The sequence below is a fragment of the Saimiri boliviensis genome, chromosome 18 (assembly GCF_048565385.1).
Source record: "Saimiri boliviensis isolate mSaiBol1 chromosome 18, mSaiBol1.pri, whole genome shotgun sequence".
Lineage (NCBI taxonomy): Eukaryota > Metazoa > Chordata > Mammalia > Primates > Cebidae > Saimiri > Saimiri boliviensis.
In genome coordinates, this window is record NC_133466.1 from 2,457,540 (window position 1) to 2,481,778 (window position 24,239).

General features: G+C 48.5%; 1 protein-coding gene across 5 annotated transcripts in view; it reads right to left on the reverse strand.

Annotated features, from left to right (window-relative positions):
* Positions 1–298: 298 nt before the first annotated feature.
* Positions 299–24,239, reverse strand: part of TRAPPC10 (trafficking protein particle complex subunit 10) — a 92,592-nt gene continuing 68,651 nt past the window's right edge. For 4 of the 5 annotated variants that reach the window (XM_039480443.2, XM_074389144.1, XM_074389143.1 and 1 more), the window contains 10 exons: positions 21,652–22,166; positions 20,617–20,758; positions 18,280–18,438; positions 17,307–17,536; positions 15,516–15,616; positions 13,736–13,862; positions 11,684–11,854; positions 7,990–8,167; positions 3,241–3,435; positions 299–2,920 (listed from right to left, as the gene is read on the reverse strand). In XM_039480443.2, the coding sequence (XP_039336377.2) occupies positions 2,682–2,920; positions 3,241–3,435; positions 7,990–8,167; positions 11,684–11,854; positions 13,736–13,862; positions 15,516–15,616; positions 17,307–17,536; positions 18,280–18,438; positions 20,617–20,758; positions 21,652–22,166 (2,057 nt within the window). In that variant the 3' untranslated portion in view covers positions 299–2,681. Of the gene's footprint in view, positions 2,921–3,240; positions 3,436–5,329; positions 7,739–7,989; positions 8,168–11,683; positions 11,855–13,735; positions 13,863–15,515; positions 15,617–17,306; positions 17,537–18,279; positions 18,439–20,616; positions 20,759–21,651; positions 22,167–24,239 lie in introns of those variants that run through there. The other variant, XM_074389145.1, reaches the window with a different exon arrangement.

Consider the following 24,239-nt stretch of genomic DNA (forward strand, 5'->3'; position numbering starts at 1 on the left):
CAGTCTGCCCTTTTATAAAAAGTAGAACAGCTTTTCCTTTTATATACAAACCCGGAGTGTTTGATTTCATCTTATTTTAAGAACTAAAGAAAAATTGAATAGAAGCCTGTGTGCATTTTCTCTGCTAATTCCAGATGCGGTATCTGCCCTCTCGGCTAAAAGTAATATGGAATCTGACCCTCCTAGGCTGTGCTGACAGCGGAACTGTTGTAGGTAAAGTCATTTTCAGATTAAATACGATTTACACATTAGAATCAGAAGAGTTATAATTTTTCCAGTCATAGGACATCCCATGAAATTCACAAAAATTATAACTTACTTTATTTTCCATTTGACAGTATTTACATGTTCCACAGATATTTGTAAAACGGCCTCAAATTCTTTGCTTTTTGAAACACACACATTGTATATCTGGCTTCACAATTATTTAACATCTCTTAAACCTTTATCAACAAAACCAGCTTGTCTCAAACACATAGACCTTACTTTACATAAAACACAATAAAAATCCAATTACAGTTACTCTTTTAGTACTTTTATGATGAGCATTAAGAAAAAAATGACAGTTTTGGATGACATTCTTCTTTTGTCTTAAAGAGGCAAGAGCACTCGTAACAGTTTGCAAAAGATCTTCTGGGTAATTAAGGGGAAAAAACTGTGATAAATTTGATTTCATTCTGTTTTCAGGCAAGAAGACAGCGCCATAAACATTTTGCATTTCCCCTTCACTTTCTTCTTCTAAATATATAGGTAATTGGATAATTTCAACCTGGGAGTAGAACCAGTTACAAGAAAATCAAAGGGTAATAAATGAAACATTTAAGCACATCCACTCTTCCAGAAAGTGAGAGAGAAAGCTACATTGTACTCTGGGGAAGGCTCCCAGGCTGACCACGTGGATTATGTGGATAGGACACAATCAAATCTCAGACCTCTTTATTCACAGGACTTGGTAGAAATGCAGGGCAATTGTCAATTGATAAGAAACCTTATTTTAGAAACCCTAAACTATTGTTAGATTCTGAAGTTCTAATTTGCTAACTAGTTTGACCAAGTTTGTTAGTTTTAAACTGCACGTGGGAGATAAATTTCTGGAAAGTTTAATTAAATACACAATTATTTATCATCTTTACACGTCTCCAATTTCTACAAATGAAAAAGACGTAGGAGGAAAAAAAATCATATCTACTGAATGAGCTAAGACGACACAGAGAATACTGGAAATGATGCTGTGTCACGGTTCCCCGGCCTGGGCCTCCTTCCTCCCACACCCCACCCCTCCCGCGAGCGAGCACAGTGCTGGGCAGGAACCCGGTGCTCCTCTCCACGACTCGCACGTCCGCGGGGATTCACACAAGGGCCACCTGCTGCTGGACCGCACTCCATCTGCTTGCACTAATCCTGTCAAGTTCAATTCCAAGCACATTTGCCCAGTAAGTTAAGAGTACTCTATTTCATATGTACAAAAATACATCGCTTTGGAGAGCTGGAAAAGGTTTAATACATACAGCACTTATTTACAAGCTGTGACTTTCACATCTGTAAAAACAAACACACTTATTTTTGTCCTTGATTTTTGGTGCAACTTATAAACATTACATCAGTTAGTCTGTACTTTTAAAAATAATAAATCAACCATATGTACAATTAAATTTACAACCAAAAGCAAATAATCCATTGGAACAGTGTGACTGCAACTCAGTAGACCAGCAGAGGACATTCCAGGACTTGAGTCCTTCCCCACAACCGGACAAAAAATACACTGAGGACCTCTCTCATCCTCACTTACGATGGAACATCTTAATTTCTAAGACTTAAGGTGCAGAAGAAAAATTATGATTATACAGCTACAATTACATGTAAAGACTTTAAAGGGGACAGAAAAACAACATGTTAACCCCCACATATATAATGATAATTAAATCAAATACATATTTAATTCCCAGTGCATATGATATTCCATCAACATCATGGGGGACCACAGGGTTCCAAACACATTTATCCCTAAGAAGCCTCACCAGTGAGGCCCTCCTCACAGCTGGCTCTCAGCTTTCCTCAGTACCTTTCTGTGGCTCCAGCTGAAGGGCCTCCCGGTCCCCCAGCTCCGGCACCCCAAGGCACAGAAGGGGTTACGGTCCCTCCCTCCCCCCACCCGCCTCCCCTAGAAGCGGTTACTGTAGAAAAGCACAATGAGAGGCTCTGCGGTAAACAGTTGTTCTACCCCTTAGGAGACACAAATCCATCCCGCTCAGGACACTGGGCAGCTGTGTGACCAGAAAGGCACACACGTGTCACTATGACTGCGAGGCCTGCTGAGTGCCTGAAGGGCAAATGGCCTTCCATGAAGAGCCAGCAGGTAGAGGCTGCTCCGTGGAGACGGCGGGGGTGGAAGCTTTCACGAGCAGCGTGTGAGGTAGGGGGAGGGAGGCCGGGGCTCTGAGCTAGAGGCACAGGACACCAGCCGGGGGACTGGGTGAGAAAAGCAGGACATCTGAGATGACGGGCGGCATGAAAACAACAACAGAACTCAGCTGGCCAGCTGCACGATGACGCTCTCTGATGTCCCCACGGCCAGGCAGGACCACGGAAGGTCTTACTGGAGCCAGAACAGAGAAGAGTCCAGTCACAGTCCCATAAAGTGCACTCCCAGCCGGGCCGTGGCGCCTGTCCACTCGGCACTGTCATGTGACACTGACTTCCAGGACGTGGTCGTCTTGGCTAGGGATGACCAGGACCTGTGTGCCCGAGCTGGAGTTGAAGACCTGGCCGGCTGGCAGCGCCTGCAGCCGCGGCATGGGCAGGCCTTTGTGCTCGCCGCTGCAGACCGACTGCACGCTGCCTCTGCTCTTCAGGCTGCTGCTGTCTGGCGGCTCGTCCCCGTGCTTGTCCACTGACAGGCTGTCATTTTCTATCCAGCTGTCTGCAAAACACACAGGGAGTCAGACCCAAGCGTGCCAACACTCACCCGGGTACTGGCAAAGCCACACGAAGCCAGGCTGAACATGCGGGCTGCCACCCGAGGCTGCCCCTTTCCAGAGCACTCTGCACACACAGGCTCAGCCTTCAGAGCAGGCGCCCGAGACTTCTAACGGCAAACGAGGATTCGGGTACTGGTTTCTCCTGGCACTGAAAACATGCCACTAGTTCTCAAACCTGCTTTGTCACAAGTTCATCACCTCTCGCACAAAGTGGTCACCTGCTCAAACACCGAATGTATACTTTTTCTTAAAAAGCCCTTACCAGCGTCCAGTTGGGAGGAGTGCGCAGAATGATGGGGGAGGTACTTGAACAGCCTGACGTCGGGCAGGGGGAGATAGCCCGCGAAGAGCGGCATCACTTCCATGTGGACCCTGTGAGTGGCCTGGGCAGCCACTGGCATGGAGATGACACCACAGCTTTTCCCACACACTGCCCAGTTGCTACTGTTGTCAACAACTGAAACGAGAGGAAGCGGTGTGTCACCCCGGACAGGCCTTCAGTACTCAGGCGAGAGTCATGGCCATGGTGACCCAATCCTCTCACCTGACGCTGTCCGATAAAACAGCGGGACACCGAGCTCATCCCTTGCAGCTGCACCTGAAGATAAAGCCATGCACTTAAACGCCGACAACACCTATTTCATTAAATCCAACATTCAGTTAGTTCTAGATTAGAATCAATTAAGCTGGACATGTAAGGAAAACTGCTTTTTCCTGTGAGGTTAATAAATGAATCAACAAGTAACGATTTAATTTTGAGTTGACATCTCCCTGACATTTGTGTGTAATGCTTCCCAAGTATGGTTCCTTTGGCAGTTAAGTGAGTTCCATCTGGCAAGTGGCAGTCTCCAAGCCCACTAGGTCTGAAGCCAACTCTGCCACTCAGAAGAGCCTCCAAGGCCTCCAGGCTCGATGGCCGGGTACTGGCGGAGCCACACGGAGTGTGGTGTACAATGGTGAGACACCACCGGCCTCATAGAGCTGCTTTTATAGGATGGAACAAGAGTACGTAAGAGGGAACTATGGAAAGTTCATGCAAAACTGGAAGTCAGAGATGAAAACAGAAAATAAAAGCTTTATTTCTCAACGTAAGCTCCATTAAGGTCAAGACATGTTTGTAAGCAATGGTGCCGGCCATTTAGTCCATGCTTAAAGAACGGGGAGTCCTGAGAATTTAGCCATGTCAATGCGGTCTTTCTCTACATTATTAGAAGAAAAGTGGGTGCCTTTCAAAGACTTTTTAAGACCAGGAGACTGCCGGGCGCGGTGGCTCAAGCCTGTAATCCCAGCACTTTGGGAGGCTGAGGCGGGTGGATCACGAGGTCGAGAGATCGAGACCATCCTAGTCAACATGGTGAAACCCCGTCTCTACTAAAAATACAAAAAACTAGCTGGGCATGGTGGCGCGTGCCTGTAATCCCAGCTACTCAGGAGGCTGAGGCAGGAGAATTGCCTGAACCCAGGAGGCGGAGGTTGCGGTGAGCCGAGATCGCGCCATTGCACTCCAGCCTGGGTAACAAGAGCGAAACTCCGTCTCAAAAAAAAAAAAAAAAAAAAAAACCAGGAGACAAAAAGAAGTCGGGAGGAGCCGCGCCAGGTCCACAAGGTGGATGCCTCATGATTTCCCATCAGGCCCTTACAGAGCCGCCCTCGTGTGGGGAGAGGAGTGGGCCGGAGCTTTGGTGGTGGAGGAGGACTCTGGTGAAGCTTCCCCAGGGGCTTTTCTACCAAAACTCTTGCTGTCTTCCTCAGAACACTCTCATTATAAGCAGAGGCTGTTGTTCTTGGCCCTCCAGAAAGCCAACAAGCAAATGCCTCACGCTCGGTGGCCTCTGAGCAGCCTGCTTGTGCTTTGCTGGGGCTGCCCGGCCTGTGTCTGCGTTGTCCTGAGATGATGCCGGGAAGGAAACACTGTTACAGTTCTTTCAGTAAATGCTTCAGGATCTTGATCCCATGTGATTCAAGTTTCCATGGAAGCTCTTGGTCTGCAGCGGATGGGGTTGCTAGGGTTTTGGCACCCACCAAGTGGAACCTTTGCTCACCTTTCCGTCATCACTGAGTCAGCTGAGCCGACGTCTGTGGTGTTGGCTGTCGTTTCTGCTGTTAGTCGTCAGTCCTCTCTGATTAGGGCATGAGCAAGGTGAATGTATTTTCCCTGAAAATGGATGCGGTTGGTCCGCTGGCTGTGGCCTTCATCTTCAGCGGTATCTCGAGCCTTCTTGAAACAAGATACCCATTTGCAAACTACTAATTCTTTGGGGCTCTGTCCAAAGAAATTCATAAACTTTTCGTAAAGCATCAATGATTTCACTATTCTTCCACCCAGGCTTCACCATAAAATTTGATGTTGGTTCTTTTTCTTTTTTCCTTTTTTTGAGGCAGGGTCTCGCTCTGTTGCCCAGGCTGTAGTGCAGTGGTATGATCTCAGCTCACTGCAACCTCCGCCTCCTGGGATCTAGCAATTCTCCTGCCTCAGCCTCCCGAGTAGCTACAGGTGCCCACCACTGTGCCTGGCTATTTTAAAAACTGAGATCTTATCAGTTAGCCTGCTTTGTCTTCCGGATAGTACTGGGAAGGTTCGCCATGCCCGGCTAATTTTAAAACTGATGTCTTCTTCTTCTTAGTGCCTCGCACTAGATCCTGCTTAGTGAGTAAGAGCCTATTTTGGTGCAAACAGTGTTGAAATCCATGCACAGATTTTTCATAATGTATCTTCCATGGTTTTTTTGAAGACCCCTTGTATAAAGCACTTAGTACCATTCCTGGGACATGGTAGTGTCTTAATATATGGCAGGTGTTATTAGTAACATACCTTCATTTAATTCAATGCAATTCAAACACCTAAGTGATGGTTCACTGGGACCAGTCCTGGAGATACGCAAGACGGGGATCCTGACCACCCAGTAGTAGTCAACCTGTCAAAGAGGTCACAGCTTCCCATCATGAGGAGGATACTGAGCAATGGCCCAGGGAGAAAGTGACCAAAAGGCCAGGAGCAGCCGAGAAGGACTCAGGGAGGTAGCCATCCTGTGGGTGGGGATGGGGGACCTCTGAGGACAGGGGTTACTGCAGGACACGCAGAGGCCCAGCCATGTCAGGAGGAAGGCAATGGAGTGACGGTTCTCAGAGCGGCTCTCAGGGCACCCGCAAGCTCAAAGCTTTCACACTGCTGCACAGCCCTGCTGGGGCAACCACAGTAGCATGAAATGAGGAGCCAGACTATGCAGTCATGTCACTCAAGTCCTTCACTCCCAGGAACTCACAGCAAAAACAAAACAAAATGCCATGCTTCATGACACCATTAAAATTGCTAATTTTATTCAATTCAGCTCCTGAGCACACTTTTTTCCAATTGACAAATGTTTATAGACTCATAAGAAGCTGCAAAAATAGTAGAGAGATCACACACCTTCATCACCAGCCTCACCCAACTGTGCCATCTCACATAACACAGGAAGCTGACACTGGTACCACACAGTGAACCAGGCCACGGAGCTCACTGGATTTCAGCGCAGAGTGAACCAGGCCACGGAGCTCACTGGATTTCAGCGCAGAGTGAACCAGGCCACGGAGCTCACTGGATTTCAGCGCAGAGTGAACCAGGCCACGGAGCTCGCTGGATTTCAGCGCAGAGTGAACCAGGCCACGGAGCTCGCTGGATTTCAGCGCAGAGTGAACCAGGCCACGGAGCTCGCTGGATTTCAGCGCAGAGTGAACCAGCCTGCCGACCTCACTGGATTTCAGTGCAGAGTGAACCAGGCCACAGAGCTCACTGGATTTCAGCACAGAGTGAACCAGGCTGCTGACCTCACTGGATTTCAGCACAGAGTGAACCAGGCCGTGGAGCTCACTGGATTTCAGCGCAGAGTGAACCAGGCTGCCGACCTCACTGGATTTCAGCAGAGTGAACCAGGCTGCCGGCCTCACTGGATTTCAGCACAGAGTGAACCAGGCCATGGAGGTCACTGGATTTCAGCGCAGAGTGAACCAGGCTGTGGACCTCACTGGATTTCAGCACAGAGTAAACCAGGCCGTGGAGCTCACTGGATTTCAGCACAGAGTGAACCAGGCTGCTGACCTCACTGGATTTCAGCAGCTTTTACAGGCACTCTTTGGGTCTAATTCTGTGGCACCTGTCACATGTGTATATCTGGCCCAGAATTCTCATTACCACAGAGGATGGTCTCCTGCAGCCTCCCACTGGTCCGTGCACCACTTCTCCTTCTGAGGCTGGCGTTTTGGCGATGTCATTTAGAAATGAAATCATACAGTACACTACTTTATAGGATTGGTGTTTTCCCTTGAGATCCAACCACAGCACTGCATGTGTCAACAGTCCCTTGTCTCACTGCTGAGGAGGAATCGGATGTGCCAGTTGAACTGCTCTCGCGCTAAAGGACATTGGAGTTATTTCCATGCTTGAGTACCAGTGTTCTTGACATTCTCTGCGTCTCTGCTGCAGAATGACAGCTGGCTCAGGAAAGCGCATGGGCCGTACTCCATGCTGTGAGCTCAAGTAGCTGCTGTTTCCCCAGAACGCCTTTTTCACTTAAAAGGGCACTGGGGAAGCTAGTCATTCAGTGCTGGCTATTTGGTAGGCTTGCTTCAAAATGAATGATGTAAGCTTGTCACTTCAAAGACAACAACATGAGTATTTGCTGCCAATGATGCCGTCTGAGACTTTAAGCCAAAGTCGGAATTTTGAAAAACTTGCACTTGCCACTGTGAGCCTGACAGAGTCTTGATGCTCTCAGACCTCCCTGAGATCACAAATGCAGATTTTAAAAAATATTGTCAAACAAAAGGTGCCCACATTTGGAAGATCTGCACAACTCAAGAAACCATGTTTCCCAAATGACTAATGGCATGGCGTAATGCTGTGATGCCTGGGTAAAAGCTCCACTCGAGACGCAAGACAGGGCTGGGCGCAGTGGTGCACGCCTGCAATCCCAGCGCTCTGGGAGGCCAAGGCAGGAGGGTCGCTTGAGCCCGTGAATTCGAGAATACCTACCTTCATACATAAGCTTGGTCGAAAAATGCTCATCAGATTCGGTCAGTGCTTCATCCTTATCCACCTCCAAGAGGTCAGAGAGCCTCGTGATCAACACCTCCAGGGAGCAGAGGGAGCCTGTTCTGCAGTACTCCATTCCGGAAGGGGGAGAGATCTCAGCCTTCACATTGTATAATGTCTGGGCAGGAAAGGGAGAGAAAAGAAAGGAAATGTGCCTAAGTGGTCTTAAAAAACGCAACTAGAGGCAAGGGCAGAGCTGCCCGCAGACCCTGGAGAGCTAAGGAAAGACACCCATCTGCTCGGCTGGCCTTGGAGCAACTGCAGCCACTCCCTCTCAGTAATTTCCACCGAAGGGCGATGCAATGTTTTCCCAAGTCCCACACTCTGAACCTTAACATTCTGCTTTAAATTACAAACATTTTCAAGCAGGAAGAAAGGACGGCACTACAATCGTCCAGCCGCCTATCACCCAGACCCCAAGATCTCAGCACGCTGCTGCCTCCGCGTCATCTATCGATCCACGTACATTTCTGTAATTGCCTGAGGTATTTTAAAGCAAATTTCAGGCCAGGCATGGTGGCTCACGCCTGTTATCCCAGCATTTTGGGAGGCTGAGGTGGGCAGATCACTTGAGGTCAGGAGTTTGAGACCAGTGAAACCCCATCTCTACTAAAAATACAAAAATTAGCCAGGCATGGTGGTGGGTACCTGTAATCCCAGCTACTTGGGAGGCTGAGGCAGGAGACTTGCTTGAACCCAGGAGGTGATGGTTGCAGTGAGCTGAGATCATGCCACTGCATTCCACCCTGGGTGACAGAGGGAGACTCTCTCTCAAAAAATAAAAATAAAAAATAAGGCGAATTTCAGACAACCTGCTATTTTGCCCCATCTACTTCAATATGCATTACTAAACACTAAGGACTTTTTCTTACCAAACACAATGCCATTTTCACAACTAGCAATATCAACAGGAAGTCCTTGGTATCACCCAATTCAGTCCATAATCTAATTTCTCATATTTCATTTCCATAATCAATCTATTCTCAGTGGCTATTCAAACATGCTTAGCATTCTACCACCACACATGACAAACGATCAAAATCCATCTGCTACTGCAAAGATGGGAATGGGCTCACCCACTACAAACTGGCAGTTCCACTTCTAAAGGGACACAGAGAGACAGAGAGACAGAGAGACAGACAGAGAGAGAGAGAGAGAGAGAGAGAGAGAGAGATGTGTGTGTGTGTGTGTGTGTGTGTGTGTGTGGCAACTTAAAGGTGTTCTGCTGGTATTGTAAAATGTTCAAAGAAGAGATTTCGGTGTTCGTCTGGAGTCTGAGGCCATCTGCTGGGAGTTCACAGCCTAAACAGCAATTCCGAGAGAAGCCTTTCTCGGTGATCTACCAAATCCCCAATTACCTCTGTTCAGACATGGGACAAACTCCCACCAGTTTCTAGAAGGGCCATGCTGGGACTTCTGGGGCTCTCAAGCCACAAGGCAGAAAGGATCCCAAACACACCGATGCAAAAGTGCCAGGCGCGTGCCCAGTTGCCGGCAGGTCCTGGGAGCTGAAGCAGTGGAACGCTGCGCCAGAGGCCCACTGAAACGCCTCTCGCTCCTGAGACGCTTCTGACTGGAGCACAGTCTGAGTATTTCTGTGCTACAGAGAGAATGCAGATTTGCCTCAGGGCTCGAAGGACACCCAGAGCTGCAGCAGGATGAAGAGGGGTGTGCCTGAACACTGCTCCCGCCGCGCCTGGGAAGGAGCGTGGAGGGCGCAGGGAAAAGCACGGCCCAGGGCAAGCAGCAGGGCCTCACCTGGCAGCCCCTGGAGCTCAGGCACAATGACCAGAGTCACGGAGCCTCTTCAGAGAGAAACGTGAGCACTGATGGACAGCTTGTCTCCTACAAGGGGGCCAAGACCACCGCACAGGGAAGAAAGCGTCTTTATGACAAACGGGATAGGGACAGCTGATGGGTCACTTAAACAGATTTGGACCCTACCTTTCACCATACACAAAAACTAAGTCAAAGTAGATCACAGACCTAAATGTAAGTGCTGAAATTGCCAACATCGTGGAAGAAAATGCAGGAGAAAATCTTTTTGACCAAAGGAGATGATTTTCTAAGTCCAAAACAAAAATTCAAGTAATAAAAGAGAGAGCTGAATTGGATTTCATCAAAATTTAAAACTTTAGTGCTTCAAAGGACAACAAATGGAAGAAAATACCTGCAAATCATACATAAGGCCTGGTACCTGGGGTACATAAAGAACTTACAACTCAAAAATAAATTTAAACTTGGAGAAAGGATCTGAACAGACATCCTTCCAAAGACGGCAGAAAAATGGGCCCCACGCCCACAGGGAGAAGCACAGAATTACCAGGCACTGGAGAAATGCCCGCCAACTGGGACAGCCACAGGCAAAAAGACAGCGGGACAAGTGCTGGCTGGAACCCACCATGTTGCTGGTGGGAATGTAGAGCGCTCTGGAAAAAGTTTGGCAGTTTCTTAAAAAGCTAACTAACCATAGAGTCACTGCGACTCAGTATTCCATCAGGTATTTCCCGGGAGAACCAAACAGATGTGGCCACAGAAAGACTTGTACTTTGGCCGGGCACAGTGGCTCACGCCTGTCATCCCAGCACTGTGGGAGGCTCAGGTGGGTGGATCACTTGAGCCCACTACTTTGAGACCAGCCGAGGCAACATGGCAAAAAACCCCATCCCTACAAAAAATAAAAAAAATTAGCCAGGTGTGGTGACGTGTGCCTGTGATCCCAGCTACTCAGCAGGCTGAGGTGGGAAGATCAGGAGCCCAGAAGGTTGAGGCTGCAGTGAGCTCTAATTGTGCCACTGCACTCCAGCCTGGGTGTCAGAGTGAGACCCTGTCTCATAAATTATTTATTTATTTATATATAAATTATTATTATACCATTATTAGATTTATTTAACAAATTTATAATCTTATTGATTCATTTAAATTTATTTATTAAATAAGAGTTATAAAACATGAAGGTTAAAACAATTTGTCTTGGTTGGAAGAAGACAGAGAAAAAACTGCTAATTAAAGACAAACACTTCAAATAAAAATTGACAATTTCAAATAGTAAAGAGAAGAAAAGGAAGCATATTGCACAACATTAGGTGAAGGAATCTCACTAACGGAACACAAACACACACCTGTATCTACTCAGCTAGCTCCATGCTACTCTTCATTCCACACTCAGATTGGCTTCTACCAAATGATGCACAAGTTCTAAGAAAATCTTCACAATATTCAGCTAGCAGGTTTTCATACGTTTTCAGTTTTTCCTTTAAAATCTAGAGGTATGCCTTAGAAAGTAATGCCCCTGCAGTTGCAATGACTCCCAGAAATATTTCCAGGAAGTTACTCGGTCAACATAAGGGAAAAACATAGAAGAGAAAAGGCGTCTTTGGGCTTTCCAATGAAAAACACTCCTCTTAGAGATGCTCCAGGAGTGTGGGCAGCTCAGCTGTGTCACTTGAGAAGGGCCCAGGGTTCTATAATAAAGACAGTCAATGATTCAACTACCCCAAGAATTAACTGCTTTTCTCAAGCTGCTCCTTCATTACGTTGAACGAAGCTGTCTATTCAGTGCTTCAGGTTATAAAGAACATAGTGCCATCTTTCATTTTCCTGCCCCACCTTCCCAAAATAATACGTCACGTACGAAAAAATTTTCCACTTGAAATTCGTAAGTATACGGCTTTAAGGAGACAGACAGCTGTTCCTCAGAAGCTGGGGAGAATCCAACAGAGAAGCGGCAATGCAGAGAAGGAGGAGGCTCTTCTGTCCACTTCAGTTCCCAGACAAAGAACAGCGACTGCTTGCTGTGGATGTGCTGCAAAGAGAGCCGGCTGTCACTGTCCACGCAGTACCAGAAACCTCAAAGCTCAAACAGACACTGCAGCGAAACACATGTCATGCGAAGGGTGCTCAGCAGACCCCACGAGCAGGCTGCTGCCTCGCAGCACTCCTGTGCATGCTGCTCTAGGCCCCGGAGCACCTGCCCGTGCCCTGACTCCCTCTGCCTGGCCTTGTCCCACCAGAAGATTATACAAAATTGGTACATGTTTAATTTTTTATGATTCCGTAAGTTTTATATCATATGAGATCATCAAACGGTAGCTTAATTTTTTTTCCTTTTTGAGATGGAGTCTCACTCTGTCCCAGGCTAGAGTGCAGTGGTGCGATCTCAGCACACTGTAACCTCTACCTCCTGGGTTCAACCGATTCTCCCATCTCAGCCTCCTAAGCAGCTGGGATTACAAGCAGACGCCGCCATGCCCAGCTAATTTTTTTTATTTTAGTGGAGATGGGGTTTCACCGTGTTGCCAAGGCTGGTCTTGAACTCCTGACCTGAGGCAATCTACCCTCCCTAAGTGCTAGGATTACAGGCATGAGGCACCACACCTGGCCAATTTTTTTTTTCCTTTTTTTTGAGAGCGAGGGTCTCACTCTGTCACCCAGGCTGTCACCCAGGAATGCAATGGCACGATCACAGCTCGTTGCAGCCCAACATCCCAGGTTCAAGAGATTCTCTCACCTCAGCTTCCCAGGTAGCTGGGACTACAGGCTCACACTACCATGCCTGGCTAATTTTTGTATTTGTAGAGATGAAGCCACCATGGCCAGCCAAAGGATGTTAATTATCATATAATATATCCCATGCAGCTCCAAAACAGGGGAATACATCATCAATCAACTAAAAAGTATATCTTGGCTGGAGACAGTGGCTCACACTTTAGGAGGCCGAGGCGGGTGGATCACCTGAAATCAGGAGTTTGAGACCAACCTGACCAACATGGTGAAACCCTGTCGCTATTAAAAATACAAAAATTAGCTGGGCATGGTGGCACTTGTCTGTAATCCCAGCTACTCGGGAGGCTGTGGCAGGACAATCGCTTGAACCTGGGAGGCAGAGGTTGCAGTGAGGCAAGATTGCTCCATTGCACTCCAGCCTGGGCAACAAGGGCGAAACTCCACCTCAAAAAAGGATAAATAAAAATTTTAAAAATAAAATAAAAAGTAAATCTTTACATCCAGCCAATTATTTTATATTTAAATTAATTTAGGAACCAGCACAACCTAATGTATGGACTGAAGACCGCTATTACATGTAAAGCCCACATCTACTAGCACAGTGACAAGCTCCAGTGACATCTAAAAGAGCTCAAGGATTAGTGGGGAGAAAATCCTTGGAAAATGATAAAGATTCAGACACCCATTAAGAAAGGCTTTGATCTCTAAACACCCAGCATTTACTGCCTAAAAACACATGTGAAAAGTAAACAGAAAAAGCAAGGTCAAGATTCAGCCAGGCCACAGGGCATGAGCATGGCTCCTTCACAAAGGCACCGACGCGTCAGGCACCATCGCTCGGGCACAGGCAGGCGTCGGGTTCTGGGCAGAGCGGAGAAATGCCCATGCCACCAACAGTGCGTTCAGACAGAATCTACGCACAGAGCGGGACCCGTTTCAGATTTAATCCTTTTAAAGAGAATTCATCCGTCCAGCCCCCCACTCACTCCGCACATGAAAAAGGACCCGCCCTCGGCAGCAAGCTCCGATCCCGCCTGAGAACAGCTGGGGCTGCACAGGAGCCTCCATCGTCAGCAGTGCAGCCGTCCTATCACAAGGCTGCATCGCAACACACACTGCGTCGCTTCCGTACCCTCTGGCTCTCTGCTGAGCAGCTTACACTCAGGTCTACAATGTTTACCTGCTGGGACTGCGTGTTCAGGGCTACTAGCTGTAGGTCGGTGCCGTCGCCGGTATCTACAAGATAACTATCTGACAGCTGAAAGTCAAGTTCTGACAAATTCTCCACACAAACTTGAACATATTTCCTAAAGCAGAAAAACAAAAGTATTATTTCGATATGTAAGAACTTTATTAAATATATCTTAGCTTCGTTAAGGGGGCCCTCTCTGCCTGGGGAATCAAAAAAGCAACGAAGCAAAGTACGCTAAGTTGTTGCACATATTTCTCCTTCGTATTTCACATGGGAAAGTATCAGAAAAAAATAAACCTTATTGGCTGGGCATGGCGGCTCACACTCGTAATCCCAGCACTTTGGGAGGCTGCGGTGGGCAGATCATAAGGTCAAGAGACCAAGACCATCCTGGCCAATATGGTGAAATGCCGTCTCTACTAAAAATACAAAAATTAGCTGGACATGGTGCCACATGCCTGTAGTCCCAGCTACCAAGGAGGATGAGGAAGAATTGCTTGAACCCAGGAGGCAGAGGTTGCAGTGAGCCCAAGGTCACGCCACTGCACTCCAGCCTGGTGACAGAGTGAGACTCCATCTCAAAAAAATAAATAAAAAATAAAAAACCTTTTTAAAGAGGTGATTTCTGTGAGGAAATGGAAGAATACAGTTTCTGACTAGCCTTATTAAGTGATCATGGCTGGTCACCCTCACTGGTCTGTGGGAAGCCAACGGGGAGAGAGCAGGGCCCTCATCATTAGAGGTGAAGACTCTCCCTTGAGACACAAAAGGCAGGGCTTAGCTGCATTTCCATCACATGTAAAGCTTTGAAAATTATTTAATAAGGTTCTTATAGAGATTACTGATATTTTTAACCATTAAATCTACAGTTCCCTTTGCTGTAATTTGAAGGGGAAAAAAAGCTGCTAGTGTAATATTCCATTGTAAACATGGTTCTGACATTTTTGTTTCCAAATTATCCAAACATCATCAATGGATAAAAGTTGTGGTAAGAGGCCAGGCCAGCATCCCGAGCCCATTGATCAACACTAGCGCCCTCACTAAGGTGGGACACCTGGACACCATGGGCCTCCCAGTGCAGTCAAGTAGGAAGCACACAGCCTCACCTGCCTCAAAGCAGAATCGGAGTCTCCTCAAGCTTCTAGGGCAGCTGCTTTCCACTGGGACAAGTCAGCCCCACCCAGAGGACACTGGGCAATGTCTACAGACATCTGCGGCTGCCACCCTTGGGGGTGGGACGTGCTACTGGCATCTCACGGAGAGCCTGGGTGCTGCTCAACACCCTACAGCACATAGGCAGCCCCTACAACAGAGTCATCTGGCCCAAAACGTCACTAGTGCTGAGCTTAAAAGCTCCTGTCCTAGAAGCTGCAGGCAATTGACAAGAGATACAGGGACAGGAGAACCAACAAATCCAGCCAGACCCAGGAAAGCGGCCTCCAGAGCACATCTGGCCTGAGTGTGTCAGCAAGTTGATGGCTTGAAAAGAGGGGGAAAAGGATGAAAAGAGATCTAGTGGTCAGACGGAGATTTTGGACCCAAGTCACACAAACCAAGGGTCATTTTTCAGACAGCTGGGATCATCTGAATATGAACTGGGCGTCACAGGACACCAGGGAACTGTGAATTTTAAGAGATGAAGAACGGCCTTCTGGTCATATAAGAAGACATCTTTGCTCATCAGGGAGGCCAGCTTTGAACATGAGGAACCCCCACTTAGGAGAGTCCCGAGAAAGAAGCCAGGGCCCGCACACCAGGCTTCCGTTACCGTGTTCCTGAGGACAGCAGGGCGTGCGTGGTCCTGAAGGGTACGCTGAAGGTCAGTGCGATGACCGTGGAGTAAATGGACCACGGGCAGTCAATCGACACCTGAGGAGGAAGCACAAGGACACACTCTCAGATGCTCGCCCGATGGACAGCGCAGCAACCACCGCTGCTGCCCAGACACACCTGCAATGCCTGCTCATGCCCTAGACATTTAATTATGGCTTCAACCACTCATTAATCGGGAAGCAAAACTTTACCCAACACATGCACAAACCAGCAAGAAATAGGAAGCTGTATGCCAACAAGAGAAATGAACACAGAACTGACGAGACGTGCCCGCACCACCAGATTCATCTCAACAGTGGAAGAGTTCAGCTGTTCCCTAAGCAGCAGGCCCACCTGCTTTCTCTTATATGCAGGGCTGAGAAGCCAGGCATGTTTCCATGTGCACAGGGTTTAGACAAAGTACCTTCAGTCAGATATTTCCAGATGACATCAGTCAATCAGTAATGACTCCAAATTTAATGAATTATCTAAGTATTTAATCCATGTGACGCTGAATATGTAACTGAAAACCAAATCAATTTCGGGGCACAGTGAGGACAAAGCTGTAACAGCCCTTAAAGGCAGGAAGGAAGCAAGTCCCAAGCCTTATTTCTCACAGGGAGGAGGTGAATACACCAGTATGCAAGCTGCCAGCGCCAGGAAGAGCAGGATAACACAGCACACAGCACAGGCAGTGCCAGGGAAGAGCGGGATGCTTGAGCACACAGCATGGGTGCCACCAGGGAAGAGCAAGATAAAATGGCACACAGCACAGGCAGCACCAAGGAAGAGCAGACACTCGAGCACACAGCACAGGCAGCGCCAGGGAAGAGCAGACACTCGAGCACACAGCACAGGCAGCGCCAGGGAAGAACAGAATACTTGAGCACACAGCACGGGTGCCACCAGCGCCAGGGAAGAGCAACATGGCACGGCACACAGCACAGCCAGCGCCAGGAAAGAGCAGATACTCAAGCACACAGCACGGGTGCCACCAGTGCTGCGTGCTCCTGCCAAGCTAAGCGCCACCTTCATGAATGGTGAATGTCTGTGTGAGTTACGGGAAAAAAACTTCCTCAGGTCTCTTCAAAAACTAAACACGAAAACATTGTTCTTCAGGCATGGACTTGTCTGAGAACTTCATGCTTTGGAAGGATGGCATTCCTTGCCCTTTTCCCCACACTGCTCTTGGGCATACACTGCAGCCCTTGGGCTATTCCACACAGCCCTCAGGACTGACTTCTGGGCTAGAAGACTTGGGTACACCCTGAATAACACGATGTTGACACATTCCATGCGCTGATTTCCTGTGGATCTGGGACCGAAATCATGTCCCTCTCAAGTAACTGTCAGTAAGTACCAGCACCAAAGCCTGCAATGAGACAGCTCCTCCCTGGCTGAGCCCATGATGCCTCAGTGGACAGACACTGACACACACGACACAGAACTCCTCTGGCCTCGTCACTGGTCAAATGGACAATGCCCCACGCCTAACACCCCTCATGCCCGGGCCAGGCCGGATCTCTTACAGTAAACTCCCTGGGCCCTGGAGCCGAGAGGGAAAGGTAGAGCTGGCTTGTCTCTGTCCTTACAACATGCACTCCTTATCTAAAAGGGGGTGATTCACAGACAGAACCGCTAAACAGAGGCCCAGGGCGTCGGGAATCAGGAGCCAGGCTAACAGCAGGCTTCACTGCACCGCCTTTCCCAGCAGGCGGGCGGAGGCCCCACGAGCTCAGCTCCTCACTTTGTGGTCTGTGGTAACCATGCAGTGGCCAGTTTTCTGTTTGTCCTTATGCTTCCTATGGGGCTCTGGCGTCCCCAGCATGTCACTCTCCCCTCCGACTGCTGGGGCTGAAGGTAAAGAGAGAACTTCCAGTTCAAATTCAATCACATGGTACGCGGGCGCGGCAGGCAGACTGATGCTTGTGACCTTGTCGGAGGACTGAATCCGGAGTGCAGCATCAGAAGACTGTTCTATGAAAGACAGAAAAAGTCACTTCAAAGCTGATCCCTCGGTTTCACTTGTCCTTCTCCTTACAGCAGCTGATGGCCCAGCCATGAGGCCACTACCCCACTCCTCCCCCTCCTGTGCACCTGGCAAGCAAACCCAAGAGCAAAGGCCCTAGGCCAGAGTGGCCCAGTGTGACAGCTGACAGGCAGCAGTCCAGACCCATCACTGCGCTCAAGCTGAGGACAGGAAAAGGCATTTCCATGGGCTCACCCAAGTCCTGTGTACGTCCCTGCAAGGCATTCTCCCATTGCACGTCACCCACAGAGCCAACCCCACCCCCAGGGGAGCAGGGTCCTCTCCTTCCCGTTCGCCATGGCTAGGGGCTGGAAGGATGGGAGTGCTCAGGGCTCTGAACGGCTCCCACAGGGCTGCTCTGCTTCGGCTTCTCCGGAGCAGGGCCAGCCTGGGGTGGACAGGGTCTGACAGGCATTGCCATGGGCCGTGACCCCAGCCGTGACACCACATCGCCTAATCCTCAGCCAGGCGAGCACCACCCGGCCACCCAGCGTGTGAACCGCTCTCGGTCTAATAACCTCAAGCGGACCCCAGCCCAGGCACCAGGTCGCAGTGCTCCTACCAAACACTGACTTCAGACCCTGCTGAGGGGCACTCGGCGGGACGGCAGCGAGGCCAGGCTCACCCTCACACCCACGCGGTGCAGGGCAAGGTGGGCGTCGTCCTTGGGCCTGGGGGGACGGCGCCTCACCTCTCGTGTTAGAGTAGACCACGGCCCTGCTCTCCACCGGGCACAGAATGAGCATGGCTTCTGCATTGCTGAGCTGCAGGCTGTCTCCATTCTTTATCGTATAATGGCCGGTAGTGACGGTGAACTTGACCTTCTGAGGAATGCCTGCCAGAAGGCTATCTAAAGGAAAAGAGATCACGGCTCAGCACTACTGCCAACCGGAAGACAGCAACTCCGGGCCTGCAACGGGGTGAAAGGGGGCTCTGTTTCTTTTGCTCTGAAAGATTTACTCCTTTGGGATCTCCACGAATTCTATCTCCATTCCCTTCTGCCCTAACTTTTCATCTCAATGAGGTGGACTACTGGGTTGAGAGGGAACCTTGCTGGAAAGAAAGAATTCTCAGTCCAGGAGTCTTATCCCCATCTTGGTTTAGCAAGTCAGGGATTATGATCATGACTACGTCTCTGAGGGTCACAAAATTTACCTGCCAGTAAGTAAGAGAAAATCAGATAATGAGGCTTAAGAAGAGTCTGTAAACAAAACCTGACTGTGCTGGCACTATTGAGAATGTGTCAGCTGCCCACGAGAATCGGGTTCAGCTTCTCCACACAATGTGCTCTGACGGAAGCAGCACTGGACAGAGTAACTACCGGGCTCCACACCTGACAGCCTTTGCTCGTGGCCATGCAAGAGGCATGCATGTGGAAAAACAGGGGAAGGGGAGTAAACAGAAACATGCTTCTCATGATGTTTTTTCCAAATAGAAGAAACAGGCAAATAAATTGTTCCCAGCCTGAACAAAGGAGACACTCACTCACTCCTGTTCAGCTGCCCCGTGGTCTTCAATCATTTGTTTATATCGATTCCTTCCAATTTCAGAACTTATCAGAAAGGACAATCGCTCTAAAATCATCACTTTCAAAGGAAAACTTTTTTTTTTTTTTTTTTAAAGAGATGGAGTTTTGTTCTGTCACCAAGGCTGGAGAGCAGTGGCACAATCACAGCTTTCTGCAGCCTCAAACTCCTGGGCTCAGGAGGCTGAGGCAGGAGCCTGAGCTGGGACTGCAGGTGCTCACCACTACACCCGGCTCATTATTTTACTTTCTTATTTTGTAGCAATAGGGTATCAGCATCTTGCCCTGACTCGTTTGCCCATGCTGGTCTCAAGCCTTGGTCTCCCACAGTGCTGGGACCTGAGTAGAGAGTATTAAGTAGATCTAGTGCTCAGCATTTGAAATGTACTTCTAAGCAGGAAATGATAAACATATTTATTGGATTCTGTGGCTAGACATTAGCTGCTGTTTAGCTAATGTGACACTGTGAAATATACATGTAGTCTTCAGCCCCGTTTCCAGGCATACTGGCTTCCAAATTCCTTAGAATCTCCAAAGTGATGTGTTTTTGTAGGCTCATGAGTTGACTGGAGGCTGGCAGCCCCCAAGCCAGCTTCAAGATGGGGACTGGTCACCAGAATGACCAAGGCAGAAGTAGAGGGTTGCACCTTTCAGCAGCGCCACCCAACCTCCAGGGAGGAAAGAGGGGCTGAAGGTCAAGTGGCTTATCAGTGGGCAGTGGTTTAATCAATCACGCCCGTGTAATGTCACCTCCATAAAAAACAAAGGACAGGGTTTGGAGAGCTTTCAGGCAGCTGAACACATGAAAGTTCCTGAAGGAGGGCACAGAAGCTCTGCACCTCTTCCCCCATACCTCACCCTACGAATTTCTTCAACTATATACCTCATAATCAACCGGTAAACGTGTTTCCCTGAGTTCTGTGAGCTGTTCTAACTAATTAATCAAACCCAGAAAGGGGGTTGTAGGAACCCTGGTTTCTAGCTAGTTGGTCAGGAGCACAAGCAGAAGAACTCTGGGCTGGCAGCTGACGTGGGAAGTGGGGGACCGTCTTGGGGACTGAGCCCTCACCCTGTGGTGTCGGCTCCAGGAGACAGGGCCAGAGCTGAACTGCAGGACTCCCCTGTGGGGCTGACTGCTTGCTGGCTGGCAGGGGGAAATCCCTGCACACTTGGGCCCAGAAGTCCTCTGCAATGATTATTAGGCTGAGTGAGCAACAGAAAAAACACCTGAGTTTCTTTTTTTCCACTCTCAGAGCTAATTCTTCTGTGTTTCTTATTTTCAGATGCACCATGGTTATTAAACATGAAAAACCAATTATAGGAAAGTAAATATTCAGATAAACAAAAGACGCAGTCAGCTAGTTCCCATGCAAAATTTCCATTATGTTACCCAAAACATCTCTTAAAGGCACACACAGCTAAAAACTATAAGCCTGGCATCTCAGCAGGTCCCCTCGGAACCACCCAGCAGCGCACCTCCCGAAGGGCTGGGGACCCACTCACCAGCCAGCGGCTCCACGTGCAGCTGGGGCTCCTGCGAGTACACGTCGTACTGCACAATGGGGTAGATGTGAGGAAGGACGAACCACACAGAGCCCACCGAGGCGCACAGCTGCCTGAGTGTATACGTTCCAGGTTCCTTGGCCTACGGTCAGAACATCAGGCATTGGAAACCACGTTACCCAGTTCTGCTGTGAGGAGCTTCCTGCAGTGGTACTGTGCAGGGGTTTCTCTAAACTGCAAAAAGGAGTGAACTTCTTTCCCTCTTGCTCCCCCGGCTCTTGTGTCTAAACTTCTAAGCTTGGGCTGTTCAGAAGTCCCTCAGAATCTCTCAATTTATGATTTTCTGAGTAACTGATGGTTGAATTTAATATTTTCAACTTAATAAACTGTATTTGTGGCATGCTCTTTAAAGAGTATACTTAGTAGAGACATTCAGCACGAGATGTAAACCCTGCTCTAGACTAAAAACGTGATAAATAGTACTTTCCACAAGACTGATGCCATAAGATCACGAGAAAAAGTAAACAATTACAGAATATTTTATTCACAGAGCGATAACAAGGAACGTTGGCAGGAAAACACAACTCAAATAGTCTCAAACACAAATCCTGTTGTTAGTGGAACTCACAGGATAGAGAAAACTTTATGTTAGAGTGGGTGAGAAGCACCAGTTCTAACACCCAGCCAGCCACAAAAGGAAAATAAGGTTGAAGGAGAAACTACTACCTTCTTTGAAATGCAGATTTTCATACAATGGGGGGAAAGCTAACTGAATCCAATAACCCAATGAGTTAAAAAGCTAACAATCTAAGAACAAATACCTGTGTTAAGAACTTCCCTCAAAATTTATCAACTGTCAGAAATTTCTATAGATACAAAAGAAAACAGTCTGTTTTTCTATAAGGATAGAGATAAAAACAGGGTTAGGAGAGGGAAGGACTCTAGTCAATTCTCACCACACTCCAGACAGTTCTGGCAAGCTCCATGGCCCTTCTTTATAAACTTGAAAGTTAAGCTCCCAACCTGAAGGCATACCTGAGTCCTGAACGTAATCTTGTTGGCCCCTGGCTCCAGGGTCACGAGGCTGCACCGCAGCACATGGGGCCCCTCCTCCAGAGCCACCCCTGAGGGCATCTCTAGAGAAGAACTGCTCTCCTGCCTTCTCAGAAGCATGTGCACATTCCTGCAGATAATCCCAGTTGTGTTCAGGGAGTTGTCAGACGGACTTCTCTCAAACATCTCATACAGCTCCAGCGCAGGCAAGCTGTTCTGGGATACAGGGAACGACGCGGTCTCGGGCGGAAAGTTAATGATCCCGTTGGCCGTCTTGTGCTTGGTAAGCCACTCTGCAGTCTTCCGGTAGCTGTTTTTCTCGATGCTGAAGTGGACATTGGCCACAATCTGCTCCACGTGAACAGGCACAGGCATCTGGCTGTACATGGTGATCTCGATGGACAAAACGCCGCCCACGTGGACCACGGCATTGGAGGGATCAAAATGGAGGTCTCGCAGTTGTGCAAAGGAATGCATGGGTAGCACTATTTTATGACCTGCAAATATACATTATCGTCACTGACTCCCCAAGTTACACTTCCTGACAGTCAGCGGCAGCAGGCCGTGGACACAGGAGCATCACCGAGAGCAGACTCAACCAAGAAGCAGTGATGGGCACAACGTTGGCACTGAGCCCAGGCTCCTGCCATCTCCACACCCCCAAAAAGTTACATGTCAAAAGCAAAACGGTAGCAAATGCCCACATCATGCCTAGAAATCACAAATGTACAGAAAATAACCTTCTCAAGTCTGCTTTGACAAACCTAAGAGAAATACAGGTCAACTACCTCTCAGTTTCAAACTAAAATTTGTAAATAGTCCAATTTCTAGAGCTGTGTCCAAGGGATTCCAATATTTTCCCACCTACTTAAAAATGTGCTCAGCGAAGATGCCCAAGTGCCCTGCTGTGATGTGGAAATAAACCCAGGTGTCTGCCGGTCTACCAAGTAAGCCAAGTAAGCCAAGACGGCAGCAACCAGGAGGTCTATAGTTGCTGGAGGGAGGACCTCGCGTTCCCTCTGGGCCCTTCTCTTGCTGATCCTTGTATAAAAACTTTGGTTTCGTCTAGAAAATCCACAAGGCTGCAGAACTGACCAGTTGAGTATTTATTAAATATTCATCAACTAAAGGACTTGCCACGACTGATGCCCTAAGATCATGAGAAAAACAATTATGGAATGTTTTATTCATACAGAGATACCAAAGAACGTTGGCAGGAAAATCACAACTCAAATAGTCTCAAACACAAACCAGCAGGTGTGGCTGTGGCTCTACCAACAATCAGTGTGGGCACACTGAAGAATCACAAAGCCGAACAAATGACAGCGCACTCCTGAAAAACCCGTCCAGATGGGGCTCTTGTTTTCCCCTTTGAGACAGGGTCTCACTGTCGCCCAGGCTGTAGTGCCGTGGCACAGTCGTGGCTCACTACAGCCCGGTCCTCCTTGAATCAAGCAATCCTCCCACCTCAGCCTCCTGGGTCACTGGGATTACAGGTGCCTGCCACCACACATGGCTAATTTTTTCTAGAGACGGGGTTTTGCCACGTTGCCCAGGCTGGTCTCAAATGCTGACCTCAAGTGATCCGTCTGCCCTAGCCTCCCAAAGTAATGGGATTACAGGCGTGAGCCACCACACCTGGCCCCTGACGGATATAAGTGAGTATACCCCAGCAGTCAATAACCGTATCAACCTGACCCTGAAACTTCTAGAAGAATTGGTTTCCAAGTAGTTAGTAACGGCTATGGCCTGAACCGTGCTTCCCCAACTTTCATGCAGTGAAGCGCTAATCCCTGATGTGATGGTATTTGGAGCCGGGCTTTGGGAGGTGCCTGGGGTTAGATGAGATTGTGAGGGGGCACGCGGGATGAGATTACTGTTCCTTAACAAGAGTCATCAGACAGCCTGCTCTCTCTTCTTCCCCACCATGGGAGGGCACCTCGAGAAGGCAGCTGTCTCCAAGCAGGGAAGGGAGCCCTCACCAGAAACTGGCCCTGCAGCCTCCTGACAGCAGACTCCCAGCCTCACCCTGACAGCAGACTTCCAGCCTCCAGAACTATGAGAAAATAAATGCCTGCTGTTTAAGCCACTCAGCTGATGGTACCGTTATGTTAGCCCAAGTAGAGTATCACAGCAACTACCTTAAATAAGCACATCTGATCCACTAAAGTGACGAGCTAAGCTTCGCAATAAATGTCATCTTACTCTAACTTCCATTTAGATGCTCCTACGAGGAAACACTGAGATACATTCCAGAAGGCGGGCCAGTCTGTAAGACGACCGGCCTGGAGTACTCAGCAATGAAAAGAAATGAAGCACAGACGCAGGCCACAACACGGATGAGCCTTGAAAACACGATGGTCAGTCTAGAACCCAGTCACAAAAGACCACACACTGGACTATGGGTGAAAGCTGTCAAAATCAAAAGGGAGTCACTTGTGTTAACAACAACAACAAAAAAACCGTAACTAACAGAGCCAGAGAAGGTCATGAAGGGAGGGTTCTCATGCATGAAAGACTCTGCAAACACCACAGCCCTGCATAAAGGCCATTGCAACTTTATACAAAAC